Source organism: Myotis nattereri (assembly GCF_964212035.1).
Source record: "Myotis nattereri genome assembly, chromosome: 3".
NCBI classification, from domain to species: Eukaryota; Metazoa; Chordata; class Mammalia; order Chiroptera; family Vespertilionidae; genus Myotis; species Myotis nattereri.
The window spans coordinates 194952475-194977005 of NC_138077.1; the positions used below are offsets into that span (position 1 = coordinate 194952475).

General features: G+C 46.8%; 1 protein-coding gene across 1 annotated transcript in view; it reads left to right on the forward strand.

Moving 5' to 3' along the window:
* Window positions 1-24531, forward strand: part of LOC308515579 (CUB and sushi domain-containing protein 2-like) — a gene marked incomplete at its 5' end in the record, with an annotated part of 62212 nt that overhangs the window by 15514 nt on the left and 22167 nt on the right. Inside the window, 3 exons of the mRNA XM_081086089.1 lie at window positions 4631-4718; window positions 5358-5482; window positions 14783-14904. Of these exons, the coding sequence (XP_080942215.1) occupies window positions 4631-4718; window positions 5358-5482; window positions 14783-14904 (335 nt within the window). The remainder of the gene's footprint in view (window positions 1-4630; window positions 4719-5357; window positions 5483-14782; window positions 14905-24531) is intronic.

Genomic DNA, 24531 nt, shown 5'->3' on the forward strand with positions numbered 1-24531 from the left:
TGGGGCTTTGGGGCTAGAGCATAGGAAGGGTTGGGGAAGGCTCTGGGTGCCACCTGGAAGGCTGGTCTTGAAAGCAAAGGAGATTTTAACAAGAATCCCTCTCTTGTCATTCTGGAAGTGAGTAGGGGGGCCTTCCATGGTCCCCAATGACTGGCCTTCAGGTTTACTATCTCCTCCCTTTCCTTCCTTTACCCTCTGCATCTCATGTCCTTCAGTCTCTCCCTCCACGTTCCCCCCTCCTTCCTCCTCACCTTCTCTGCTTTCTCCTCCTCCTCTATTTCTCTCCTCCCTCCTGCCCCTCTCCTCTCATCTCACCTCCATGTGCTTACTTCTCTTGAGGTGCAAGCAGTGCTTCCTGAGAGACAGGAAGCCGCCATCGGTGTCCCAGAGCTCTGTACTGTGTGTGGTGGGAGCAGGGCTGGGCAGAGGCAGTTCGGTCCTGAGACCCCAGTGGAACTGAGCCTGGGTGTGGGATTTTTCTGTGGTCTTTCAAGTCATCCAATCAAGAGAGGGTACCACTCCCCGTCTCTGGGGTCCATCATCTGGTCACTGTACCCCCGAGAAGGCTGGATGGCAGGGAGCAGTCAGGAGGCCATACGTCTGTGTGACTGGGGACCAGGGGAAGAAGCAGGGAGCCAGGACAGCCGAGAGTTAGGCCAGGAGTCTGCAGAGAAGGCTCGAACCCTGGCCCTGGCCCTCATAGGCCACAGGAGACTTGATGAACTGAGGCAGGCACGGTTTAATTTCTGAGTTTGCCCTGAAGCCTCAGGCAAACTGTAAGGAAATGGCCCAGATTTGGGAGAGCAAATTTTTATCCCACTGTGTCTTCAAGTAATCGTGTTGCCCCAGGAACTTATGTATCAGTTTCCACGTCTGTAAAAAGGGGATACGAAACCTTACCTTCTCTTCCTTCTGGGGATGCTAAGATGAGCCTAGGACTTCAGGAGGTCCATGAACTGGCCAACAATGACAGTGATGCTGTGGGTGCATTTTATGGGAGAGGGGGCCCATGGTTTTCATTGCTACTCCGAGGTGCCCAGAACTACCTTGGAAAGATTTATAAACCTTATTCTAATGAAATAATGCAAACTATTTGGGGCGGGGGCAGGGGGATCTCTCTGTTACAAGTACTGGTCTTTGTTCTGAGATTTCCTTGTGTGACTCAAGCTGCCTCTGAGGCAGGTAACCAAGTGTATGCAGGTATCTGACCCTATGTGTTTTGCTCAAATGCCCTATGGACAGGTGTTCTGAATTTCTCCACTTACATATCCTGGACCCTGCTTGTTGCCTTCATCAGACAGTCCGTGGGTACCATAGATCCTCCGCCATCGGTTCTGGCCACCCACGTGTCCATGCCTCCCTTAGAAGCATCACCTTTCTGAGCATGTTTCAGATTCTTACTCACCGTAGGGGTCCTCACAGGGTGAGAGTAAGATTCACCTTCCCTTCTCCTTCTGCTCTCTGCAGCCAAAAGCAAATTAATGCCGCAAACACAGCCGCTGGTTTTGATTAGGCAGGGGAGATTGGAATTATAGAAAGAGAGGGAAAAGCCTCTTGCCTCTGCATTCAGGCAGTGAACTGTTCCCTGCAACCTAAGTTTGCTCGTTGCCTGGGGAGCCTAAAGTCCGCATGGGGCTGCTGTGTTCTGCTCAGTGCTTCCAGGAAGACAGGACACCAGTGGGGTGTGGGCGGCTCCCGCCGGGCTTGTAACTTCCTGGACGGTGGCTGGGCCTTCCTTCGTGCTGGCTGATGTAAGGAGGGTGGCAGGTTTGCTCCATTTGCCTGGTGGGTGGGCTGTGCCAGGGTCCCTCCTCTGGTCCAGAGCATCTTCATCTGTCAGCCTTCCACTCCGCTCACTGGGTGGTGTCAGTGCTGACTGAGAGGGCGAGAAAGGGGCAGGTCATTCCTGTCCATTGTTGATGTGCTACCAGGTGGCTGTGTGGTTCCGATGGGTGGTCTCAGGGACTTCGGGATGGGTGTGATCGACGGCCAGGGTGGAGTAGGCAGGGCCTAAAGAAGGTGAGAGCTGAGCTGGGAAGTCCTCAAAGGGATGGAACACATGGGCTGGCTTACCAACAGATGAGCCACAAGTACAGTGTAACTCCGGGCTGACCTCCTCATCTCAGAACAGAGCCTCCTCTCTCCTTCCCATGCCCTGGGGATCCTGGGTCCGGTTCTCTCTTCCGCCCCAGCTTGCAACACTGAGGCTCTGGGAGGCAGGAACTGCTCTGCTTTTGGAGGCTGCATTTCCATCTTATCATCCAGACCCTGAGGCCTGGTGGCCATAGGGACATTGCTAAGTTTAGCAAGTGAAAGCTTTGGAGGAGAGGCTTGGCCAGGGAGGGGAGGGGAGCAGGGGTAAGAGTCCAGTGGGAGTGAGTGGATTTAACCTGGTGATGTGGAATGGTGGAGAAAGGGAAGCTACCCAAGAGGCCATGAGCTCTGCCACACGAACGAGAAGATAGCAGATGTCCAAACTCCCAGATCCCTTCGCCAGCCATACCCTGGGATGCCTGGAGATTTGAACAGTGTCTACACCAGGCTTCTAACTATAGAAATGAGCTTCAGACTCTGAGTCTAAAGTGCAGCTCCTCACAGGCCCTTGGCCAGGAAGTCCCCTGCTTCCTCCCCCCTCCGCTCGCCCTCCCCCAAGCCCCACCCACACCCAGTCTTCCCTGAGCCCAGGTGATTCTTTGCCAAGTCCATTCTCACTACTCCATGTCTGTCCCAACTTCCAGGCTCTTGCTGTCTTTGACCCAGACAATCACACGACTTCCTAACTCATCTTGCACCTCATGCGCAATCCAGATCCTCCCTGCACTTCCCACACTCAGGACTCTTCCGTGGCTCCCTGTGGTTTTTCAGGATCAGACTCGAACCCTTTAAAAGTCTGACCTCTGACATCTCACCTTTTGCTCATCCATCTCACCCATCACCTTTCCTCCTGTTCTGGTCACACTGGGAAACCCCAGTTCTGTTTCTGTGTTTCCACCTCGCTCTCCATGCCTGTCTGTCTGCCTGAGCTGTCATTCCTCTGTCACTGTGCATCCAAATTCTGCTCTCTCAGAAGGTCCATGTTCAATAACTCCTCCTCCAGGCAGTCTTTCTTGCTTCTCTCAGCACCATGAGATGGGTCCTCCCTCTGAATCTTCCTGCAGCTGCATCTTACATCAATTCCCCAGGCTGTTTCACAGTTAGTTTCCGTGTTTCATGTCTTCACTCAAATGGGAGTTCCTTGAGGACAGGTCATATCTGGCATCTGATATTGACATGCCCCATGATATATAAAATAGGGCTGTGTACACAGTATGTGCTCAGTTAATGCTTTTTGTGTATTCGTGTGTAGGAATGAGTGAGTGAGTGAGCGAGTGAGTGATGGAGCACCTTGCTCATATTGTGGGACATTGAGAGTGTGGGACAGAAATGGGCCAACTCGAGGAATGTTATTCCAGACCGTCTGTCACCCCTGGTGTCAACGGTGTTGTTGGGATCATGGGACTGGGGAGGCCTTGAGTGGAACTCCTCTGGCCAGGCTGTCAGCCCGGCCCCCACTCCTGGTCCCCAGAGCCAAGAGTCTAGGGCAGGGGTGGGCAAACTTTTTGACTCAAGGGCCACAATGGGTCTTAAACTGGACCGGAGGGCCGGAATAAAAGCATGGATGGAGTGTTTGTGTGAACTAATATAAATTCAAAGTAAACATCATTACATAAAAAAGGTACAGTCTTTTTTTTCAATAGTTTTATTCATTTCAAACGGGCCGGATCCGGCCCGCAGGCCGTAGTTTGCCCACAGCTGGTCTAGGATGTGAGTGGGTTCCATCCTCATGAGTATGAGCATCTCGAGAACAACAGGGACCAGAGAGTGTTCAGCCTCCCCCGAAACGGAAGAAAACAAACAGTGTGTGTCTGATGCCCCCTGATCAAGCCTCTGCTTCACCTGAGAGGCCTGCGCACATCGTCTTTGTAAAGAGGACTCTGGTGTTGGCCCGTGTGAGAGCCTAGCACCACCTGCCAGGAACCACCACAGGCGTCATCTCTGCGCGGGGCCCTTGGCCAGAGGCGAGGGGCATGGGGATGAGGGTGCTCTGGTTACTGCTCAGTCAGGCCTGAGAAGTGTCTGATGGGAAGAGGTTTCTCAGCAGAAATATCTGTGTTTGAGCAAAAGTCTCTACTTTGAAACTTCAGACTGAAGCTTTCTCTTACATTCTTTACCGTTTCTGATCACGCATCCACCTTTTATTTAACTTTCTTTGAGTCATTTCTTCATTTGGGGCTGAGGTTGGGGGAGGGGGCTCATTTCATCTAGAGACACCACCCCTGGATCCAGAGCTCGAGGTTGGGAGGTCACGGGGCTGTGGACCATCCACCTCCGCCGCTGGTGCGGGATGAGGGACCTGGTGGTTGTTGGTTTGGGGTACCCACATGCTCTAGATGGATTTCCCAAAGGAATTTGTCAAAAGCAGCTCCCCAGCTTGCACACTGAGGAGTCCCAAGCCCAGTGGACCCCAGCAGCCCCACCCAGCCCCACTGGAGCAGGGCCTCATTCTGTCTCTGGGTCCCTCCCCCGAGACACCACCGGCCGGTGCTTCCTGTGGTCACCCATCTCTGTATGTGCTGTTTTTGCCTTGTAGTAACTCAGATTGGTGTGTCCCAAGGGCATAATATGTGTCCAGACCCTGGCATACCTGAAAGGGGCAAAAGACTAGGCTCGGATTTCAGGTAAGATATGTTTGGGAACTTTCTGATTGCAAGGAGGGTGGGATGGGCTGCAGGTGGGAAGGAAGGGGCTGGCTGGTCTTCCAGGAGGTGGAGGGCGGAGGATGGTGCAGATGCGGGAATAGACACTTTCTGGAGAAGTGCTATGGCCTTTGACAGTCTTTCCGAGTCCAGTTCTGGGAATAGCACCCTTGCCTGAGGGGGAAGGGCAGAGCTGTAGACTATAGTGTCACCTGCAAACCAATCCCTAGGCTGCAGAGGACCTCTGTTGCCAGGAATGCGATGCCAGCAAGCAGCTTGTGCCTCTGATAACCTGGGAGCCCCTAGGGCCCCAAGATGGTGCATTTCACTAGGTTTATATCAGTCTTCTTCCCCTAATTCTCGATTTTTATTAGTTTTGTGTATCATCCACCCACTCTGAGCTGTCCTAATTGATACTTAGAAGATTACTGTTTTGCTCACAAAGTCAGTTTTTGACTTAATCCTAAAACCTTTCAGTGGTCAAAACAGTGGGGATTTAAGTGATAAAATTGGAACGATCAAGGGCCAGAACAGAAGTAAGGTTGAGGTGGTACTTTGTGGAAGCAGGAGGCCCCCCGGGTGGGCCCAGGATCGAGCTCACAGACGCACCTTGTCTCCCAGGTTAGGATCCAGCGTCCAGTTCACCTGCAACGAGGGCTATGACCTGCAAGGATCCAAGCGGATCACCTGTATGAAAGTGAGCGACATGTTTGCGGCCTGGAGCGACCACAGGCCGGTCTGCCGAGGTGAGGGTGCCCTGGGAAAGGGAGGCTGGCCAGAGCGCTGGGCTGGGTGTGGAGGATATAGCCCAGCTCTTAGCGCCTGCGGCCGGGGCTCCCATCCAGGCTGGCTCAACCCACTCTCACTGCTCCCCAGACCTGGGATCCTGCATTCATTCACTGAGCACCTTCCCTGTGTCAGGTTTACACTAGGATGAGGACATCCGTGAGTGGGGAAGAGAACCATGGCCCTGCATGGACCTTTCAGTCTAATGGGGAGCACATACACAATAGGTTGCTACCTCATTGCACAGATGTTACCCCTATGCCTAGGTAGGAAGGGAGTCACCCTCATGATGTCTCCTTTAATCCCTCCATTATCACACATGTACATCCTGACCCCTGAATCTCAATGTATGTTTCTCTCCACATACTCGGCAATAAACAGGCCTGCCCTTCTGAAGGTGCTCTTAGCTGAGCAGAGCATATGGACCTGTCTCAGAGGCTCCTCTGTTCTAGCCCTACACCTGGGCACCTTGTTCTCAGGGCCGTGCCACTCATGTCCTCAGATGACACATGTATCAAGGTTGGGCTGGCCAAGCCCTCATCCCCCAAACGATCTTAAAATTGCAGACCTGAGTGCGTGCCATTGTGAGGACAGAGCAGCAGCTGCTTCTGTTAGAGAAGCCCTGGCCTCATTCCCCAGGGCACCGGGAGGCGGCTTGTAATTCCCTACAGTCTGTGCATCTCTCCTTCCGCTGTTTGTGCGCATGGCCCAGACTCAGTCTTGGTGCAGGAATAAGCACTCGAGTTCGTAAACGCAGCCAACAGCTGCTCTTTCGAGCACCCCACTGGAAGAGAAGGCGTGTTCCCGTGATAAAGTTGCAGTCTGGGTTCTTCCGGTTTAAGGGGAGATTTTTGCATCTCTGCAGGCACATGCATCACTGTGAGATCCATGCAGAGTAAGGGGTCCAGGAGAAAGAACTCTGATCGTGACCACACTGAGGAAACCCACTCCCTTTTTCAAGGGTTGATAAGTCACCTGGAAGAGGGTTCTGAACATATTTCAAATGTGCCTTCGTTTTATTCATTCTCACTCAGCATCCAGGTGGCTGTGATCCTCAGTGAATAATGTACTTTGAGTTCCCACTAATTTTAGCTATATTATTTCAAAGATTCCACTTAGCTAATATTTTTTAAACATCAAACGAAAAAAGAATTCTTGGGTATAACTCTCAGCTTTCCCACCAGCTGGCCATGGGCAGTTTGGCAAATCATTAATTTTCCTGGGGCCATTGTTCTTACTGGTAAAGATAAATAATGGTACCTATCCTCCTCCATCTTGTGTTAATGTGAAGGTCAAATGGAGTTGTGGATATGGGAACCTTTATAAATTGGGGAGTGCTACACAAGAAATCAGATATCATCATGCTAGATGATAAGCTCTCAAGGGCAAGGAGTTCTATTTTGTTTTCAAAACAGGGCCTGGCACTTAGTAGGTATTCAGTAACATGTCATCTCTCCTTTAAAAAAAATAAAATAAAATTATATATATATATGTGTGTGTGTGTGTGTGTGTGTGTGTGTGTGTGTGTGTGTATAAAGTATATATATATATATACTTTTTATTTATTTCAGAGAGAGGAAGGGAGAGGGATAGAAATATCAATGATGATAGAGAATCATTGATTGGCTACCTCCTACACACCCCCTACTGGGGATTGAGCCCAAAACCCGGGCATGTGCCCTGATTGGGAATCGAACCATGACCACCCAACCAGCAAACCACACCAGTTGGGTCAGTAACATGTCTTGAATGGATGGTTGAATGAATGAATATTGACTAGCTGAGCACTCCAGTTCCAAGGAGCCAGACACCAGCTGTGTGGAAAGACACAGAATTATCAAATCTGAAGTACCAGGGACCCTGTACCAATCTATTGTTTTCAAATTCCTTTTGAGGATCAGCCAGAATAAGGATACCTTTAAGCAGTGGTGAGATCTGATCTCTCACCAAGATCTTCTCATGGAAGGAAGGTTGTTCTCTTAGTAATGGCAGTTGCTTACATGAATATGCCCAAGGGCTGGTGTTTTGGAAGGAAGTTCCCAGTTGAGTAATATGCTCACCTTTTTCTCCAGACGTGTTGCGTGTCCCACTGAAGTCCTCCAGTGGTTTTGACCCAGTGGACTCTGAACTCTGCTACACTGTTAACTAAGCACTGGGCTAAGCTTTTCACAGCCCTTCTCATTGTATCTGCTGCCACTATGCAGCTGGGAAGAATCATGGAAAACCAAGCCAGGGAAATTGGGTTCCAACACAGCCATCACCACTTTTTAGTTGTCCTTGGGCCAGTGTCTTCGCCTCTCTGAATCTCTTCTTCTCCAGCTAAAGGCAGATTATAGAAAATTACTTTGTGACATTACAGCAAGGACTAGATGAGGCCGTGGACTGCAAGCTTTTGTGTAGAAACATCCCAGTGTGGCTCTGAGGCTTTTGTTCACACAGGCTTGGTTTAAACTGCTAAACACTGCTGGGATTTAGCTTCCCCACGCCTGGGGGCCCACCACAGCCTCTAGCGGCCGCGGGGTCTTTTAAAAGCCTGTCCCTCACTGTCTCGCCAGATCACATTGCAGTGGCACAGTTTGGAGGCACAGGGACTTTGATCTGGATCACAACTCTGCCCCCATTAGCTTGCTGGCCCTGGGCAGGTTCCTTCATCTTTGTTTTAGCCACAGGGCCCTCATTGTGAACTGGGAAACCAGAACTTCCCCTGCTTAGTGATGGCAAAATGTAAATAAGCCACGTTATAGAGAGTGGCCAGCACGGCAGTGGAGAGGGGTTCTCAGGGCAGGTTCACCTTCTTGCCGCTTCCTCCTCCCTGCTTCTCTCCCCTAGATCGTCTCAGGGAGAGCGAAGGCAAAGGCTCCTGGGTTTGAGCTTGGACCAGCTGTCCTGGGCAGCACTGATGGCCAAGGGCTGAAATAGATATTAGATTCAAGGGTCCTTTATTTTGGGCAGTTTTGAAAGTTTTTCTTTTCAGATCTCTAGTTTCGAGTTTAAGTAAACCTCACTTTAAGAATAAAAAAGGGACAAAACTCTGAATTCCAGGATAGCTGCACTAATAGCAGGTCACCCAGAGATCACATTCTGAAGAGGATCTGTCACCACACACATAGCGGCATTGTTTCTCCTCTAATGCATTTCAATTGTGATGTGATTTTAAATATTCCTTGTCCACACAGTTAATTACACTAAAACACGAGGCCTGGCAAATAATAGGCTCTCCACAAATGTTTCAAGATGACCTGCATAAATCGGTGATTGAAATGAATGAATGCTGTGGCACTGTGCCCTCACTTTGGAATCTGACATCAGGCATTCACAGGCCTTTCTTTTGTTTTCCTCCCACCCAAAGAAATAAGCATCTACTTTGACCCCTAGAAAATTGTGATCTTCCAAAGGAGATTGAGGGCACCTGAGCACTGTTATACCCACTCCATTCAGCCCCAGATAGAGGCAGAACAGTATATATAATAGGGGGCTTACTGGACTTATTTTATATATGGGGCTTAATATTTTAAAGTGAGATTTCACAGAAAATAAAACAGATGTAGGTGGGAGGTCTCGCACTACAATAGGGACAGGAGATTGGGAGTTGCTCGTAGCTCACCACTCTCGGCAGCCCCTAAGCCACCTCCAAGGAACCCCTGAGGCTCTGGGGAACACTGTTTATAAACCACTGATAGAATGAAGAGGACCAAATTGACAACCAGGAGGCCTGGTTTCTTGTGACCACAAATTGGGGTTGACAGAGAATAGGACTCGTACCAGCCCCAGAGGAGATACTTACAATTACTGAGATAATCTACAGAAAACAATACATTTCTTTATCCTTTGTGGAGAAACCCACTTTGCTGTATACATACGTATATATTTATGTACACATATTACATACATGCACATTTACATATCTGTTTAAAATACAGACCTTTATGGTAGTGAGAACACCAAACTCAGGACTCAGATCTAAGTTCAAGTTCCAACCTTGCTGTTAACTTGCGTGCAGTATAGCCCAGGGCAAGTCACTGAACTGCTCTGAATCTCCTCCCTCATTCTCACACAATGGGAATGAAACATGGAAAATATGGCACCAACCAGCTAAACTAAAGGCCATGACAATTGCAGGTGACTATCTTCCTTCCTGGTGGTCTTTGCTGGATCAGCTTCCTGGGCCTACTCCTTAAACACCAACTTTCCGAGTTTTCATCCTCCTCACCTCCCTTTCCCCCACTCCTACCTTGAGCCTACACCTACCTCCTCTCTGCTCCCTTCATTGTTCCCTGAGTCCCATATGCACGAACGATAAAGCTCCCATTTATTGAGCTATTTATACTTGTATAAAGCATTGTAGTAGGCATTCCTCATAATTTCTTTATGAAGAATGTGGCAATACCCATATTTCATGTTAGTTCAGGCTTGGTGTAGTCAGTCTACTTGCCCAAGGGCACAGAGCTAATCGGTGGAGCTGGAATTCAAACCCTGACTCCAAAGGCTCCATCCTACACTTCCTGAAAATTGTACCTGCACATCCTTCAGAGTCAGTTTGTTTGATGGAACCACATAGAACATCTTTCTCCCCCACTTTTTGGTAACTTAAATTTTGATTTAAAATTGTAAACTCACAGAAATTTTGCAGGAAATGTGCAAAGAACTCCTTTGTGCCCTTTACCCAAATCCAAACAGCTACTTTTAATGAGTTAATGGCCAAGGAGGGAGCTGAGAAGGGCCAGAGAGGCATCATAGAAGCCAATGAATGCAAGTTTCACCAAGAGAGGAGGGTCACTATGGTTAGATCCTCCAGAGAGGCCAATTGGGGTTACATGTCTCCAACTGAGTGGCAAATGGTTGAAGTTTTTCTTATAAGAAATTGTCGAGGAAACTGAGCAAAGAAAAGGAAAAGGACTGACTTGAGCAGAAGCTTCAATTACAATGGCAGACCATGAATCCGTGGTGGTACCACAGTGCTCCAGGCAGCACCCTGGCACCCAGGATTAGGAATAGAGAAGGTGGATGGAGAATTAATCAAAGGCATACTAGTATATGAGTGTTGAAGGAGCCATTGGTGAGGGTCTTGAGGTCCAGACTAGTGAAAGAAGAATGATCAGCAGGGGATTGAAAGATGAGGGGAAATGAGGGAACCATAGGCTGGAGGGGCCTATGATTTTAGGATAGCAAATACCTCAAGATCAAGTTGCTCTGCTGGGTGCATAGGCGGCAGGGGAGAGAATGGGATGATGGAGTTTAAGATTTCACAGATGGCTCTTGGGCCCAGAGCAGCAAATCCTGGGTATGGCCAAGGACATGGATGACTTTGGGTAGGAGGACTGGCCTCTAAAAGGCAAAGGAACTGAAGGGAAGATGAGCACATAAGCACAGGATTGCAGAATGGGGGATGAGAGAGAGTATGTGCCTGCCAGATGTTGTCTGTTTCATCCATAAAGACTAAAGCAAGGTCATCAACTGAGAGTAAGCGGAGCAAGAGGAAGGGTGAGAGGTCCGAGGAGCAGTTAGAAGGAATGAAAGGTTCTTTGTACAGAGTAGGAGAATGAGCTCAATAGAGCTAAATGGCAGAGTTGCTGGGAAATATCTAGGATTTTTTTAAGGTGAATAATCAGGAATTTATAGTGATGTCAATCTTTCTGCTCATGTGATTTTTCTCCAAAAAGCTCAACCTTATGGGGGCAGATCTAGAGAATGTAGGTGGAGAGCTTCATCCATAATTGATATCTTTCAGGCAACTGATGAAAGGAAAAGGGAGCAAGAGACTTGGATGGATTTGCAAGAAAATAATCATCATGGTGGACCATGGGCTCAAGGTTTGATAAGGACAGAAGAGGAGACAGGGAGCTGATGGGTGGAGAAAAAATGTTGGTGTTAGTGGAATGAGTGGAGTTCCTCCAGGGGTTCAGCAGCTGTTTATGGAGCAATGACCTCCAGGAGGTGAGAGAAAGCTCTCCACTACAGAGGGCTGGCGAGGAAGCAGTGGACTGGGGAGGGGGAGACGGGCTTCGATTAAGGCAGGAGCTGGAGCAGGAGGCACTGAAAGATGTTGCAGATGCCAGCCAGGTTTGTTTGCCTTAGACTTGGTGGTGGGAACGTGGACAGGAGGAGGAGGCAGGTCAGTAGTAGGAGAAGCAAGGGAGGATAGCATGGAATAGTATGGGAATCAGTTTTGGAGAGAAGATAGAAGACCAAAGGCATTTGCATCTGAAGCAGTTTCCTTTTTGGTGCCAAGTTGTTGCTGTGCCAGAACTGGCTGTGAGTCCCGATCGTTCCTCCTAATGTCCCCTGGAATACCACCCTGTTATAAGGTAGTGATGGCCAGAGGAAGAGAGGGAGTGGCTGCAGAGCTCAGACATGGAAGGCTATGGAGAAGTCTGAAAGCTATCCAGGAGAAAATGTGATGGGAAAAGGCAAAGAGAGAAACATCAACATGTGTGTATTCATTAATTCAGACCTTGTCTGAGCATCTACCATTTTGTCAGCCCGTGTGGGTTGCAGCCATGAGCTAGCCATCTGTTGGTGGGATCCCAGGGGCTGGCTGTTCAGGGGGACGTCTGTCCACGTACCCCCTGACCTCACCCAGACAGCAGAGGCAAAAAAGTAGCTGATGCTCCATTCTGAAGCTGTTTTAAGGTGCTTCATGCTAAATATCTGCAGAATGTAATATTTTAATTAATCCCCTCTAAGCTCTTAAAGTGGTAAATGCCTGTTTGACCTGTTCTCTCTAATTACCTTCAGCATATTTCAGCAGACTGCAAATACCTTCTAATTTTTGGAAACAAGTGCAGGATAAATTGAGTCTGAGGCTGAGGGCTTTTAAGGCAGCGAAACCTGGCTTTCCAGAGGAGGTGTAAGATGGTGCTGGTGGAGGTTGAGGGTTCCCCAGAGCTAGGGTTCTGGATCCACAGGTCCTCTTCGAAGAGGTAGGCTGGGGTCAAGGCTTTGGTTTTGATGATCTTATTCAAATTTGTTTAGTAATGTCTGTCTCAAGTGTGGTCACAGGGGAAATTCCTACATAAAGCAACTTCAGGAAAGGTAGAAAAAGCTCTCAGGCCTTGAGAGAAATCTTGGGCATCGTGAAATGGAATGAACAGGCATTGGAAGTCCCACAGTCTCGGCTCCCCTTTGCTGAATATTGACGATGCCCCAGGTCCTGGGTGAGCCTTCACATCCATTATCTCAGGTACCTGCATCCTATCATGTCTCCTCGGGAGATGTCACTAGCCCCATCTTACAGGTGAAGAATAGAATCAGGGAGGTTTTCTAACTTCTTTAAAGCAAGTAGATTTAAAACCCAATAGGAACAGCACCTGGCATCCAGGATTAGGAAGAGAGAAGGTGGATGGTAGAGTTAATAAAAGGCAGAAATGAGAGTGTTGAGGACGCCATTGGTGAGGGTCTTGAGGTCCGGACTAGTGAAATTTATGAGAGAACCAAGGGCATGTCAGCATAAAAGAGAACTCTCCTCACCATGGCAGCTGTCTTCAGGCCCCGTTGTATCAACACGACCTGTGAATTGAGGTGTTTCTCAGCACAGACTTACAGAAGCAGCTGGATGCCCACAAGGGGAATGAAGGAGAGGATTCTCCTAGGCCAGTGATGGCGAACCTATGACACGCGTGTCAGAGGTGACACGCGAACTCATTTTTTGGGTTGATTTTTCTTAAATGGCATTGAATATATAAAATAAATATCAAAAATATAAGTCTTTGTTTTACTATGGTTGCAAATATCATATAGAAAAAAAATTTCTATATGTGATACGGCACCAGAGTTAAGTTAGGGTTTTTCAAAATGCTGACACACCGAGCTCAAAAGGTTCGCCATCACTGTCCTAGGCCCTTGTTTAAACTAGACTCAACTGACCTCTGAGCTCAGGAGGAGGGAGAAGACCCTTTGGGTGCCAGGCTGAGGGCATGCCACCAGGAACTGCCCCACTGCCAGTGACGAACTAGAAGAGAAGGAGCCATTCGGACCCAGCCGCTTCTCGCAGATAACTCTCCGACAGCTCCGCCTGATGCTGTTTCCGTACCTGCTTCCTCCACAAGCTGCTGGCCCTGCAGAGAGGGCTGCGTCATAGATGGTTGTTCTCCCCACACTCTGCCTGGTCCCTGTTAGGCACTCAATAAATGTTGGAATGAGTGAATGCAGGAATGAGCGTCTGAAATGAGAAGAGATGAGTTCTGTCCGGAAGCTGCGGGAGCCCCTTCCTAGACCCTCCAGGAAGGGTTCCTGGGAAAGGTGGATCCTGGCCCCATCCACACACAGAGAGGAGCTCCAGGATGTGTTGCCCCATCAGAGGAAACCAGGCTTGACACCACTTTCATTTCATATACTTAGGCTTGCTGCGTTTGCTCACTATTTCTTTACCTTTCGGCACTTTGCCTACAATTAGGATAAATTGCCATGTGGGCAGCAATGGAACAGGCTCATAGAACTCTTTATTAAAATAGCTGAGCACTAACATTGAAGAATGAAGTGGCTAGACCTAAAGAACACGTTTTTAAAGAAGGCAAACACCTAGGTACAATGTAGTAACCTTAACTGTTATCAATCACTACTTAATCTAATTAGCTCAGAAGCTATTTTAAGGGGCTTAATTAGATTAAGCTGTGATTGATAACACTTTATATCTACTTGAGTAGAGCACTTCTTCTAATTCACCTTGAATCTTTATGCTTCCCGTCAAAAGCCTGTTTTAGGCATGTGCGGAGAGGGAAGTGGGGAGGCTTTGATTGGCACTGAGGTCACTCAGGTTGCCTGGTCCAGGCTGAGCTGGGGGCCTTGGCAGAGTTCTTGGGCACAGACATTCTGAGACCTGGTGAGGTGGCCTTGACAAGGACACCTGAGATTCTAGTTCAGGAGGCCTGAGCAAACTGGGAAGCATAGGTCAGCAGAGCAAAGCATGGGCACCTCCGCAGGCCTACAGATGTCTGGGGCCCACCCAGAGTTAGGTTACATGAGGAGTACCAGGCCACACCCTCTTGATAGAGTTGAGCTGCTGATCACAGTGGAGTTGGGGTTGGGGGCTGGCTTAGCTTGACCATGGAAGCTCATTGCTGCGCACAGGGCATGTGGGGCCTCCCCCTACCCCGGTGCTCCAGGAACTGTGACTTCCCACTGAACCCACTGAAAACTATGAGGGAAGAAAACAGAAAGCAGAAGATTATACCTGGGTAGAGACTGTACAGACTTCAGTCTCTTCTGGGGTGGGGATGGGAACTGGACCTCATCTAAACGAAACTTTCATCTTCTCTCTGCAGCCCGCATGTGTGATGCCCACCTTCGAGGCCCCTCAGGCATCATCACGTCCCCCAACTTCCCCATTCAATATGACAACAACGCACACTGTGTGTGGATCATCACAGCACTCAACCCTGCCAAGGTGAGGCTCCTGAGGCGCATGGGTGGTGTCCTGTGGGCAGGGCCTGGCTGGAGACAGTTGGTCTACAAGGGTTTCAAACTCAAAATTTGGTTGTGGTGGGTTCTTTGTAGGCAAATCTTTAAAATTGTTTTTATTAAATATCAAGTAGATAAAAAGCAAAATATAAGTAAGATATAAAGAACATCAATGCAATAGACACCTGCATAGCCAAATCCCGGTTACCTTAGGGATGTATATCCCTCACCAGCCCCATTCCATTCCCTATCCCTCAGGTACACTCTACCTTGATTGTGTGCTTATCATTCCTCTTCCTTGTTTACAGTTTACACATAAATGTGTATTCTTAAAAATACATTGTCTAGTAAGCCAGCATTTGAACTTCATATAAAGGTAGTCATGTTGTATATATTCTTAATCAACTTCACTCAAAATTATGTCCCTAAGATTTATCTGTGTTGTTGTGTGTAGTTTTGCAATGCTTTACACATCTTTTCACACACTTATTTCACATTTAGTTCTCTCTTTTTTGGTGACATGCCCCTTGTTCTCTCATAAATTGTACAAGTGTCTTGCCAAGATCCACAGAATAACCTGTTGGAATCTTTAGTTATACCAAACTATAGATCAATTAGAAAAGAATGCTTATATTTTTAATTCTGAGTCTTCTGGTCCATGAGTTGAGTATGGTATTTCTCTCTATTGCCTTAGGACTTCTTTAATGGCTTTCAATAAACTTTTGGAATTTTTCCATTACAGACCTTGTACCATTTCTTAACATATTTACTCCTAAATGTGTTATATTTGTTGTTGCTGTTATAAATAATATCTTTTAAATTTTTATTTTCTACCTATTTCTTGCTGATGTTTAAAATGCAATTAGTTTCTATTCTTTGATCTTTGTATATAGTGTAATAATTTATCTGTGAATTATTTGAGATTTTCTCTACAAGACAATCATTATCTTCAAAAAATGATGGTTTTATTTCTTACTTTCCAGTCCTTATACCTTCTCTTCATTTCTTTTCTTGCCCCAACGTTCTGACTTAAACCTCAAATATAATGTCAAATGACTGTGATGATGGTGGGCACCCTTGTCATTGTTTGCTGTTAATAGAATATTCTTCATCATTATGGTATTTGCTGGAGCTTTTTTTAATTTGTTTTTTCCTAATCTGAATTTGCTAAAAACTTTTATTGTGAATGGACGTTGAGTTTTATCAAGTACCTTTGTATACTTATTAATATGATTTGCTCCTTTATTTTCTTAGTATGGTGAATTAATGGGTTGACTTTTCTGATGTTAAACCAACCTCACATTCCTGGTATAAACTCAACTTGGTCATTTAGCATTATCAATTTTATACATGCCTATAATTGATTTGCTAATATTTTATTTAGTAATTTGCTTCTATTTTGTTAGTGAGATTGGACTTTTATATTACCCTTGCCAGATAATTTTGTCAAATATTGCTAATCTCATAAAATAATGTAGAGAGTGTTTCCCCTCTTCTGTTCTATGGAACTAAAAGTGGAAGATTAGAATAGATTTGGAACTTCTGTGCAACATTTCAGGAAAATTATCTGGGTCTGATGTTCCTTTTTTGGAAGATTTGAAACTATAGGTTTATCTTTTTATGACTAAAGGATTATTTATATCATCTTTTTTTTCTTGAAGCCATTTTATTAAGTTTTCTAATTTATTGGGTATAAAGTTGTACATACTGTCTTTTATTATATATTTTTATTCCCCTTTTCATTTCTATTTTGTATCTTTTTTATCAATATTGCCAGAGGTTTTACATTGTACTATTTTCGGAAAGAGCCAATTTTTATTTTCTTAATACTTTTTTTGATATATTTATTTTCTATTTCATCATTTTCTGCTCATCTTTGCTTTCTTTTTTCTATTATATTTGGATTTATCTTGTTATTCTTTTCTGGCATCTTAATGTCAATGCTTAATTTATTATTTTTCAATCTTATTTAAATATTTAATGCTATAAATTTCCCTCTAAGAACTATTTTGGCTACATTCCCACAGGTTTTTATGCATAGTGTATCTATTATAGTTTAGTTATGAATATTTTCCAATTTCCATTACTCTTTCATCTTTCAAACCACAGCTTATTTAGAAGTAGCTCCTAATTTTCAAACAAAGGGTTTTTCTAGCTGTCTTTTTGTTACTGGTTCTAAAGCTTGTGGTCAGAGAAAATTGTATTTGAATCATTTGAAATTTGTTGAAACTTGCCTTTTGGACCAGAAATGGTCATTTTTTCACACATATTTTGTGCGTACTTGGAAAAATGAAGTGTATTTTGTAGTTTTTGTGTTTTATTGCATCAAGCTTATTGATTGTGCTTATACTAGTATTCTTTATATCTTCGTTGATTTTCTCTTCTTGATCAGACAGCTACAGAGGACGACAAACTAAAACCTCCCTCTATCATGAGAGAACACTAGGAATACTAGACAAAAGCCACTATGATGGTGGCTTTTGTCTATTATTCCTAAAGTTCTATTAATTTTTGCTTTATATATATTGGGACTATGTTATGAGATCATGCAAATTGAGAATTATATATCTTTCTGGTGACTTGAAATTTTTTAAAAATAATTATGTAATGACTCTTTATCTGTAGTAATGTTTTAAAGTTTTTTCCAGCTATTACATCAGCTTTCTTTTGGGTTTTGTCTAGTAAATATTCTCTTCTTGCTTTCAACCTTGCTAAGACCTCAGTCCAGGCACATCCTGTCCCAGTGTGCCTTCCCTTCTCCTCCAGGCAAATTCCTTATTCCCCTTTGAGACACAATTAAAATACCCCCTCTTCTGAGAAGCCTTCCTAATTCCTCGAGGTCTTGCTCCTTCCTGTTCCTACTTTTCCCTTTTTGTGTATGTATCACATTATACTGGGTTTAGAATCTCTTTCTCCTGTAGCTCAGAAATGCCCTGAAAGCATTTTGGAATCTTGCACGGTATTTCTTCTGCAGTTACAGTGCTCAGTGCAGAGGAGGAGCACAGCGGGTGTTTGAATAAGTTAATAACTGATGGAGACCTGTGTCAGTGTCTAGTAGCTCCTCAGGTGTGGCCCCTCCCATGTTTGGCCCCAGGGCCACCTCCTGTTATGACCTTTCAGTTCAGCCTCATGGAAGACACGGGTGATGACATTTCCGTGGTCAGGACTAAAACCCAGTCCTGTGTCTCTGCCCCCTACCGACACACATCTGCCTTTCTTTCGCAGCTTCTCAGTGTGAACTCAAGACTTATGATTCCGTGTGCGTATGAACTTCAGTGGATTTGATTGGGAAAGTTAATCCAGCTTTGCTAAAAAAAAAAAAAAAAAAGTAGAAGTGAGGCTGGAAAGGAAGAGAGAGATGGGAAAGGGAGGGGACATGGAAGGGAGAAGGAGGGGGCATGTAAAGGAGAGGGAAAGGAAAGCTCATTTCATGAACTTCAAAGCCAAAGATAATAGTGTTTTGATTATTCACTCTTTAAGGATTATCACTGTCACTCTTCCCTTTGTAAGCCTGAAGAATTAAGAATTAACTCTCTAGGCAAGTGATCACTCAGGAGTGCAAATGTCAGGAATACATTTGTTGGCCCATTTGCTCTCTCGCTCACGCATTCAGCATTTACTCATGCCCTCTGTGCTGGACTGTGCAAGCTGCTGTCTGGCTCTCAGAGAAGCCAGTTTGCATGACAGGGTAGCTTAGAGGGACCTTTTAATGGCCACCTCCAAGTCCTAAACTTGATCCCCCCTTTTTTTTTTTTTACAGTTTCTTCACTTCCCATCATATCTTGGCATTCCTCTTCCCCTAGAACTAACTGCACACCCTTCTCTGTTCTTGAAGACAAGCCCCGCCCCTCATCTAGCCAGGATTGCATGCCCCTCATGTTTGCCCATACCCACGCTTCCCTAATTTCAGTACTCATCACACCATGTGGTGTTTTCCGTATACTTGTAAGTCTCTTCTAGAATGTGAGCTCTCTGGGTGGTGGCCATGTTTATCTTGCCTGCTATTGCCTCTCCGAAGCCCAGCACTTGGCAAGTGCATATTAACTATTGAATGAATGAATGAATGAATGAATGAATGAATGAATCCATCAATCAATGAGTGGATGAGTCACAAATGGGTGAAAGCATCTACTACTTTCAGAGCCACCAAAATTAAACGGAGGTAGTGACCAAAGTTCCAGAACCTCCTAAAGTTCTCAATCTCTCTCCATGGGCTTTCTTTCCCAACCTCCTCAGAAGCCTTCCTCATCCAAAATATATAAAGAGCTCATACAACTCAATCACAAAAAAAACACGAGCAATCCAAAATGGGCAGAGGATCTGAATAGACATTTTTCCAGAGGAGACATACAGGTGGACAACAGGCACATAAAAGGATGCTCAACATCACTAATCATCAGGGAAATGCAAATCAAAACCACAGCAAGACATCACCTCACACCTGTTAGAATGGTTATTATCAAAAATAAAAGAAATAACAAGTGTTGGAGAGGATGTAGAGAAAAGGAAACCTTCATGCATTGTTGGTGGAAATGTAAGTTGGCGCAGCCACGATGGTGGGGTGGGCATAATGAGTGAGGGAGTCAAGAGGTACAAACTTCCAGTCATAGAGTGAGTAAGTCATGGTTATGTACTGTACAGCATGGTAGCTATAGTCAGTAACATTATATTGCATATTTTGTTGTTTTTTCTCTTTTTTTAAAATATATGTTTATTGATTTCAGAGAGCAAGGGAGAGGGAGAGAGAGATAGAAACATCAATGATGAGAGAGAATCATTGATTGGCTGCCTCCTGCATGCTCCCCACTGGGTATTGAGCCTGCAACCCAGGCGTGTGCCTTGACCGGGAATCGAACCGTGACCTCCTGGTTCATAGGTCAACCACTGAGCCATGCCAGCCGGGTTATATTGCATATTTTGTAGCTTTATATCATGATGGGAGAAACTAGACATATTGTGGTGATCATTTCACAGTACATACAAGTATTGAATCACTATGTTGTACGCCTGAAACTAATGTAATCTATCAATTATACTCAATATTTTTATAATACCTTTCCCAAAGGTGCCAGAGGCCCATCTGCTTGAACCCCCAAGGGTTCAGGTCAGCTTTCCCAGCAGTTTCCCCTCTGCCCTCCTCACTCCCAAGCCAATTCTTGAGCCCTACCCTGGGCCCTCAGCAAGACTGGAACAAGGATCACCATGAAGGCCAAGGCCAAGGCCGCGAGTTTGACATGCTTGAGTAGGCCGTGCCCAATAAAGGAGCTCTCTTCCTTTCATGAGCTAATAGTCAAAGTGACAGCAGCATTAGTAAACCAAGGCTGGGTGGGCCAAGGTCAGCCTTCGGGGGCTCAGAAAGTGCAGGGAGGAGGAAGGGGGAAGTAGGGCTGGGCAGGGCATCATGGAGGGGGCTTTTTCTAGCCAGAAAGGAGCAGGGGCTAGGCTTCCCAGGGTGCTGAACTTTATCCTGAGGGTAAAGAGATGGCAAACTTTTGTAGTGATGAAAGCCTTTCTTCAGAACCTATAGCTATTGACTTGCCACTGGCTGTGAGTTCCTGAAAATTCCACAGAAGCTTAAACAAAACAGTCTGTTTTCTCCACCACCAGAGGTCCAGAGCGGAGAGTCAGGTCTGGTTTAGTAGTTCCCTCGGGTGTGCTGAGCACCTTCTATTTTTCCCTCTGCCTTTTTTCTTTTTTGCATGTGACTCCTGTCCTCATGATCACAGGGAAGCAGAAGGCTGCTCCTTCTCTGTTCTCACATCGATATTCCAGGAAAGCAAGGAGAACGGCAGGGAAATGCTCTGTGGACTCCTCAGCACTTATCTCATTGCCTAGAACAGTGATTCTCAACTTCTGGCCCTTTAAGTACAGTTCCTCATGTTGTGACCCAACCATAAAATTATTTTCATTGCTGCTTCATAACTGTCATGTTGCTACTGTTATGAATCGTCATGTAAATATCTGATATGCAGGATGGTCTTAGGCGACCCCTGTGAAAGGGTCGTTCGACCGCCAAAGGGGTCGCGACCCATAGGTTGAGAACCTCTGGCCTAGAATCTTGTCACTTAGCCAGACATCCTTAGCTCTGAGGTTAGCTAGGTGCATGGCCTCACTTCAAAGTCAAGGTTCTGTTAAGAACTTTAAAGAGAGGGAGGGACATTTATTAAACCACCATCTGTGTCTGTCACAGACTCCCAAAACATGAGCTAGCTCAGAAAGAACTGCTTGATTGGAGGAGAGCCCTGTCCACCTTTACTGGCCCCTGAAGTACCTTTATGGGACCCTGGGGTGCCTGGGAACCCAGTTTGAAAACCATTGCTCTAGGCCAGAGGTCAGCAAGCCTTTCTGCCAAAAGCCAGCTAACAAATATTTTAGACTTTGAGGACCATGTAAAGTTTTTGTTACAACTCTTTTTGTAGTGCTTTATTTACTTTTTTAATCCTTTAAAAAATGAGAACACTTCTCGGCCTGGCCAGGTGGCTCATCTGGTTGGAGTGTCATCTCCTATACCCATGGTCAGCAAACTGCAGCTCTCGAGCCACATGCGGCTCTTTGGCCCCTTGAGTGTGGCTCTTCCACAAAATACCACGTGCGGGCGCGCACGTCTAGTGCGATTGAAACTTCGTGGCCCATGCGCAGAAGTCGGTATTTTGTGGAAGAGCCACACTCAAGGGGCCAAAGAGCTGCATGTGTCTCACGAGCTACAGTTTGCCGACCACTGTTCTGTACCATAAGGTTGCAGGCATGATACCCAGTCTGGTCCTGGCGCATATGGGAGGCAACCAATCAATGTTTCTCTCCCTTCCCAAATAAATAAATAATAAAATAAATAATAAAATAAAATATATCCTCTTAATTCAGGGGCCAGTACAAAGACAGGCCACAGGCCAGATTTGGCCCAAGGACCATAGTTATCCAATGCCTGCTCTAAGAGATGTCGCGGCACACAGATTTGAATGCAGAGTGAAGGATAGGCTGTATACAGTGTACCTCTGTGATCATGCCTACTTCATGTGCTGCCACTATCCTGCCTCAGAAAGGTGTTTGGGAGCTTTATTGATCGGCATGTTAGTTAATGAGCCATTATAAGATCCTGTGTTTAAACAAAGGCCAAAGAGAAGGGGGGAAACTGGAAGCATCGGTACATTGTGCACTGGGACCCGTCCCAAAGCCGAAGTCTAGTGTGTGTCGCTTCTGTCTGCTTGGTGTGATTAGCGCCTGTGTTAGGGTCAGATGCTAAAAGAGCAGTTCACATCCATGGCTGCTCTGGCCAGTGATGTGAATCATTTTATGGCTCTGGGTTCTGGCTGTCATAGCAGCGTTTCCCCATTAGAGACCTAGTAATCATGTGCTCCCTTTTTTGGAGGTGGCGTGGTGAGCCAGTGCCCTCTGCCCCTGGGGCTGGCTAGAAGCAGGCGTAGCCAGGACCTCTGGTCCCTGCGGAGGCCAGGCCCCTCCTCCTGTTGAAGGCGCTGCAGGCCTTGCGGCATTTTATGTGCACCAAGTCCTTACTGAGCTGCTGAGATCCAGATAAAGGGCTTAGGGCAGGTTTGAGAGGATAAGCCATGCTCCCTGCCTCGTGGACCGAGACCCCGCTGGGGCGCTCTGAGGCAGCAGAGCAATGCGGCAAAGAGTCTGGCCACTGGCGGACTGATGAGTTCCAGGTTCTACCACTCAGCTGTGTGATCTTAGGCAAGTTGCTTAAGGTCTCGTGCCTGAGCTTTCCCATTTGTAAAATAGAGGTATCGTCGTAGCAGCTTTTGTAAATTTTACATGAGTTTATGTGTGTAAAAGGCTCAGAGCAGAGTTAAGCACATTGTAGGGTGAGCTCTTATAGTGAAGAAATCTCATAAGAGAAGATGATCAAAACTGTGATTAAGTATCTCAAAGAATCTTCTAGACCAGGAGTCAGCAAACTACTGGTAATGGACAAAATCCAGTTTGTTGCTTGTTTTTTTATAAATAAAGTTTTAGTGCAACAGCCATGCCCATTCAGCTGGCTGTGTTCACTCTGCAACAGACCATGGTCTGCACAGGGGAAAATATTTGCTATCTGGCCCTTCACGGGAACAGTTTGCCAACCTTTGTTCTAGACCATAACTCCTGTGAGGGATCCGAGAAGCTAGTGATCAGTCGATGCTAGAGAATCAGGAAAGGTTTGAAAGTGTCCTCCCACTCAACATTGTCTAAGCTGAGGGCATATGCCTGGCGTGCCAGCAGGCACTGGCAGTAGAGAGACAATGAGACGTGATCCTGCCCTTCAGGGAGTTCGCGGTGTAGTGGAGGCCCAGGTACACAGATGAGTCAGTGCTGCAGGTAGGTACTGACAGAGGTGGGAAGAAGGGGCCTCAGGGAGCACATGGAGGACAGAGGGCTCAAGGATGAGGAGACATTGCTGGGGGCCAGGAGAGAGAGGACCCAACATAGAGGTGGCCAAGAGCTCCTGCGGTGGGAGGGCAGCAGGGAGCAGATGCCCAGGGCTCCTCCCCATGTGTGTGTGTGTGTGGAGGGGGGGGGGGCAAGGAAATGGTGATGTCATCCTGTAGGCGGGACTGGGAGAGTGAGGATGCAAAGGATATTCTAGCCTGAGCAGCTGACCCCTGGATGATGACAGTAGCCAGCAGGGAATGTGGGAGGCAGGTTTGCCTGCTCAATGGGAAAGCCAGAAGGGCCCCAGCATCCCATCGCTATTAACAGTTACAGTCCATCCCTTTCTAAGGACCCCGCTGCTGCGGTATTGCCATGGCCCTGAGATCCGTCTCTGGTTTCCCAAGGTCCCCCAACGCTGTTGCTCCTAAAGCAGCAATTTCACCTCATACCTTTGCTTACAACTCTTCCACAACCCTCCCTTGTCTTTAGGGCAAAACCCAACCCCTTAGCATGACAGACAGCCCTTCCTGGGCCAGCTCTGCCTACTTCTCCTGCGTCACCCCCACCTTCTAGTAAACAACTCCAGATCTACCAGGAATCTCTGGACAAGTCCATGTCCTTGGCCTTTGCCAGGTCACCTGATCCTCTGCCCGATTGCTCTCCCTTCCTTATCCCTGTATTGAGTTCAGTTCACCTCCCAAACTCAGCCTGGGGTTCCTTTCCTCCGGGAAGCCTGCTCTAGCCCTTCTAGCTAGTGGCCCTCACTTCCTGTCTGTCCTGTCTGTCCATGCTCAGGGATGTTCTTACACAGAAATGCTCTTCTCCGTGAATCCCATGCCTGTGCGAGGGCCCCGCTCAAGTGGCACCTGGGCTCATGAGTGAGTGAGACAGCTGTTCGCTTCCGAGGCGCCTGAAGGCACCTAGGGGTGGGGCCCTGCCAGCACCCTGGCAGTGTGTGGGTGCTGGGCTCTTTGGTTTGGATGGAGGAAACCTGCACAACCAGGAAAATCTATCCACAGGATTTCTCTTCTCCTTGGTTCATAGAATAGAGAACTAAGCCGCACCCCAGCCTCCCCACTGGGAGACTGAAGATCTTCCTCAGGTTGAAGCCAGGTTGCCAGGGACAGAAAGATCCAGATTAGACGGTAGCCGTGGTGCCTCCGTGGTCTTGTCTTCACGAGTGGCACCACCACCCATCCACCCAGTGCTCAAACCAGAAACCTGCACGTCATCGTAAAGCCCT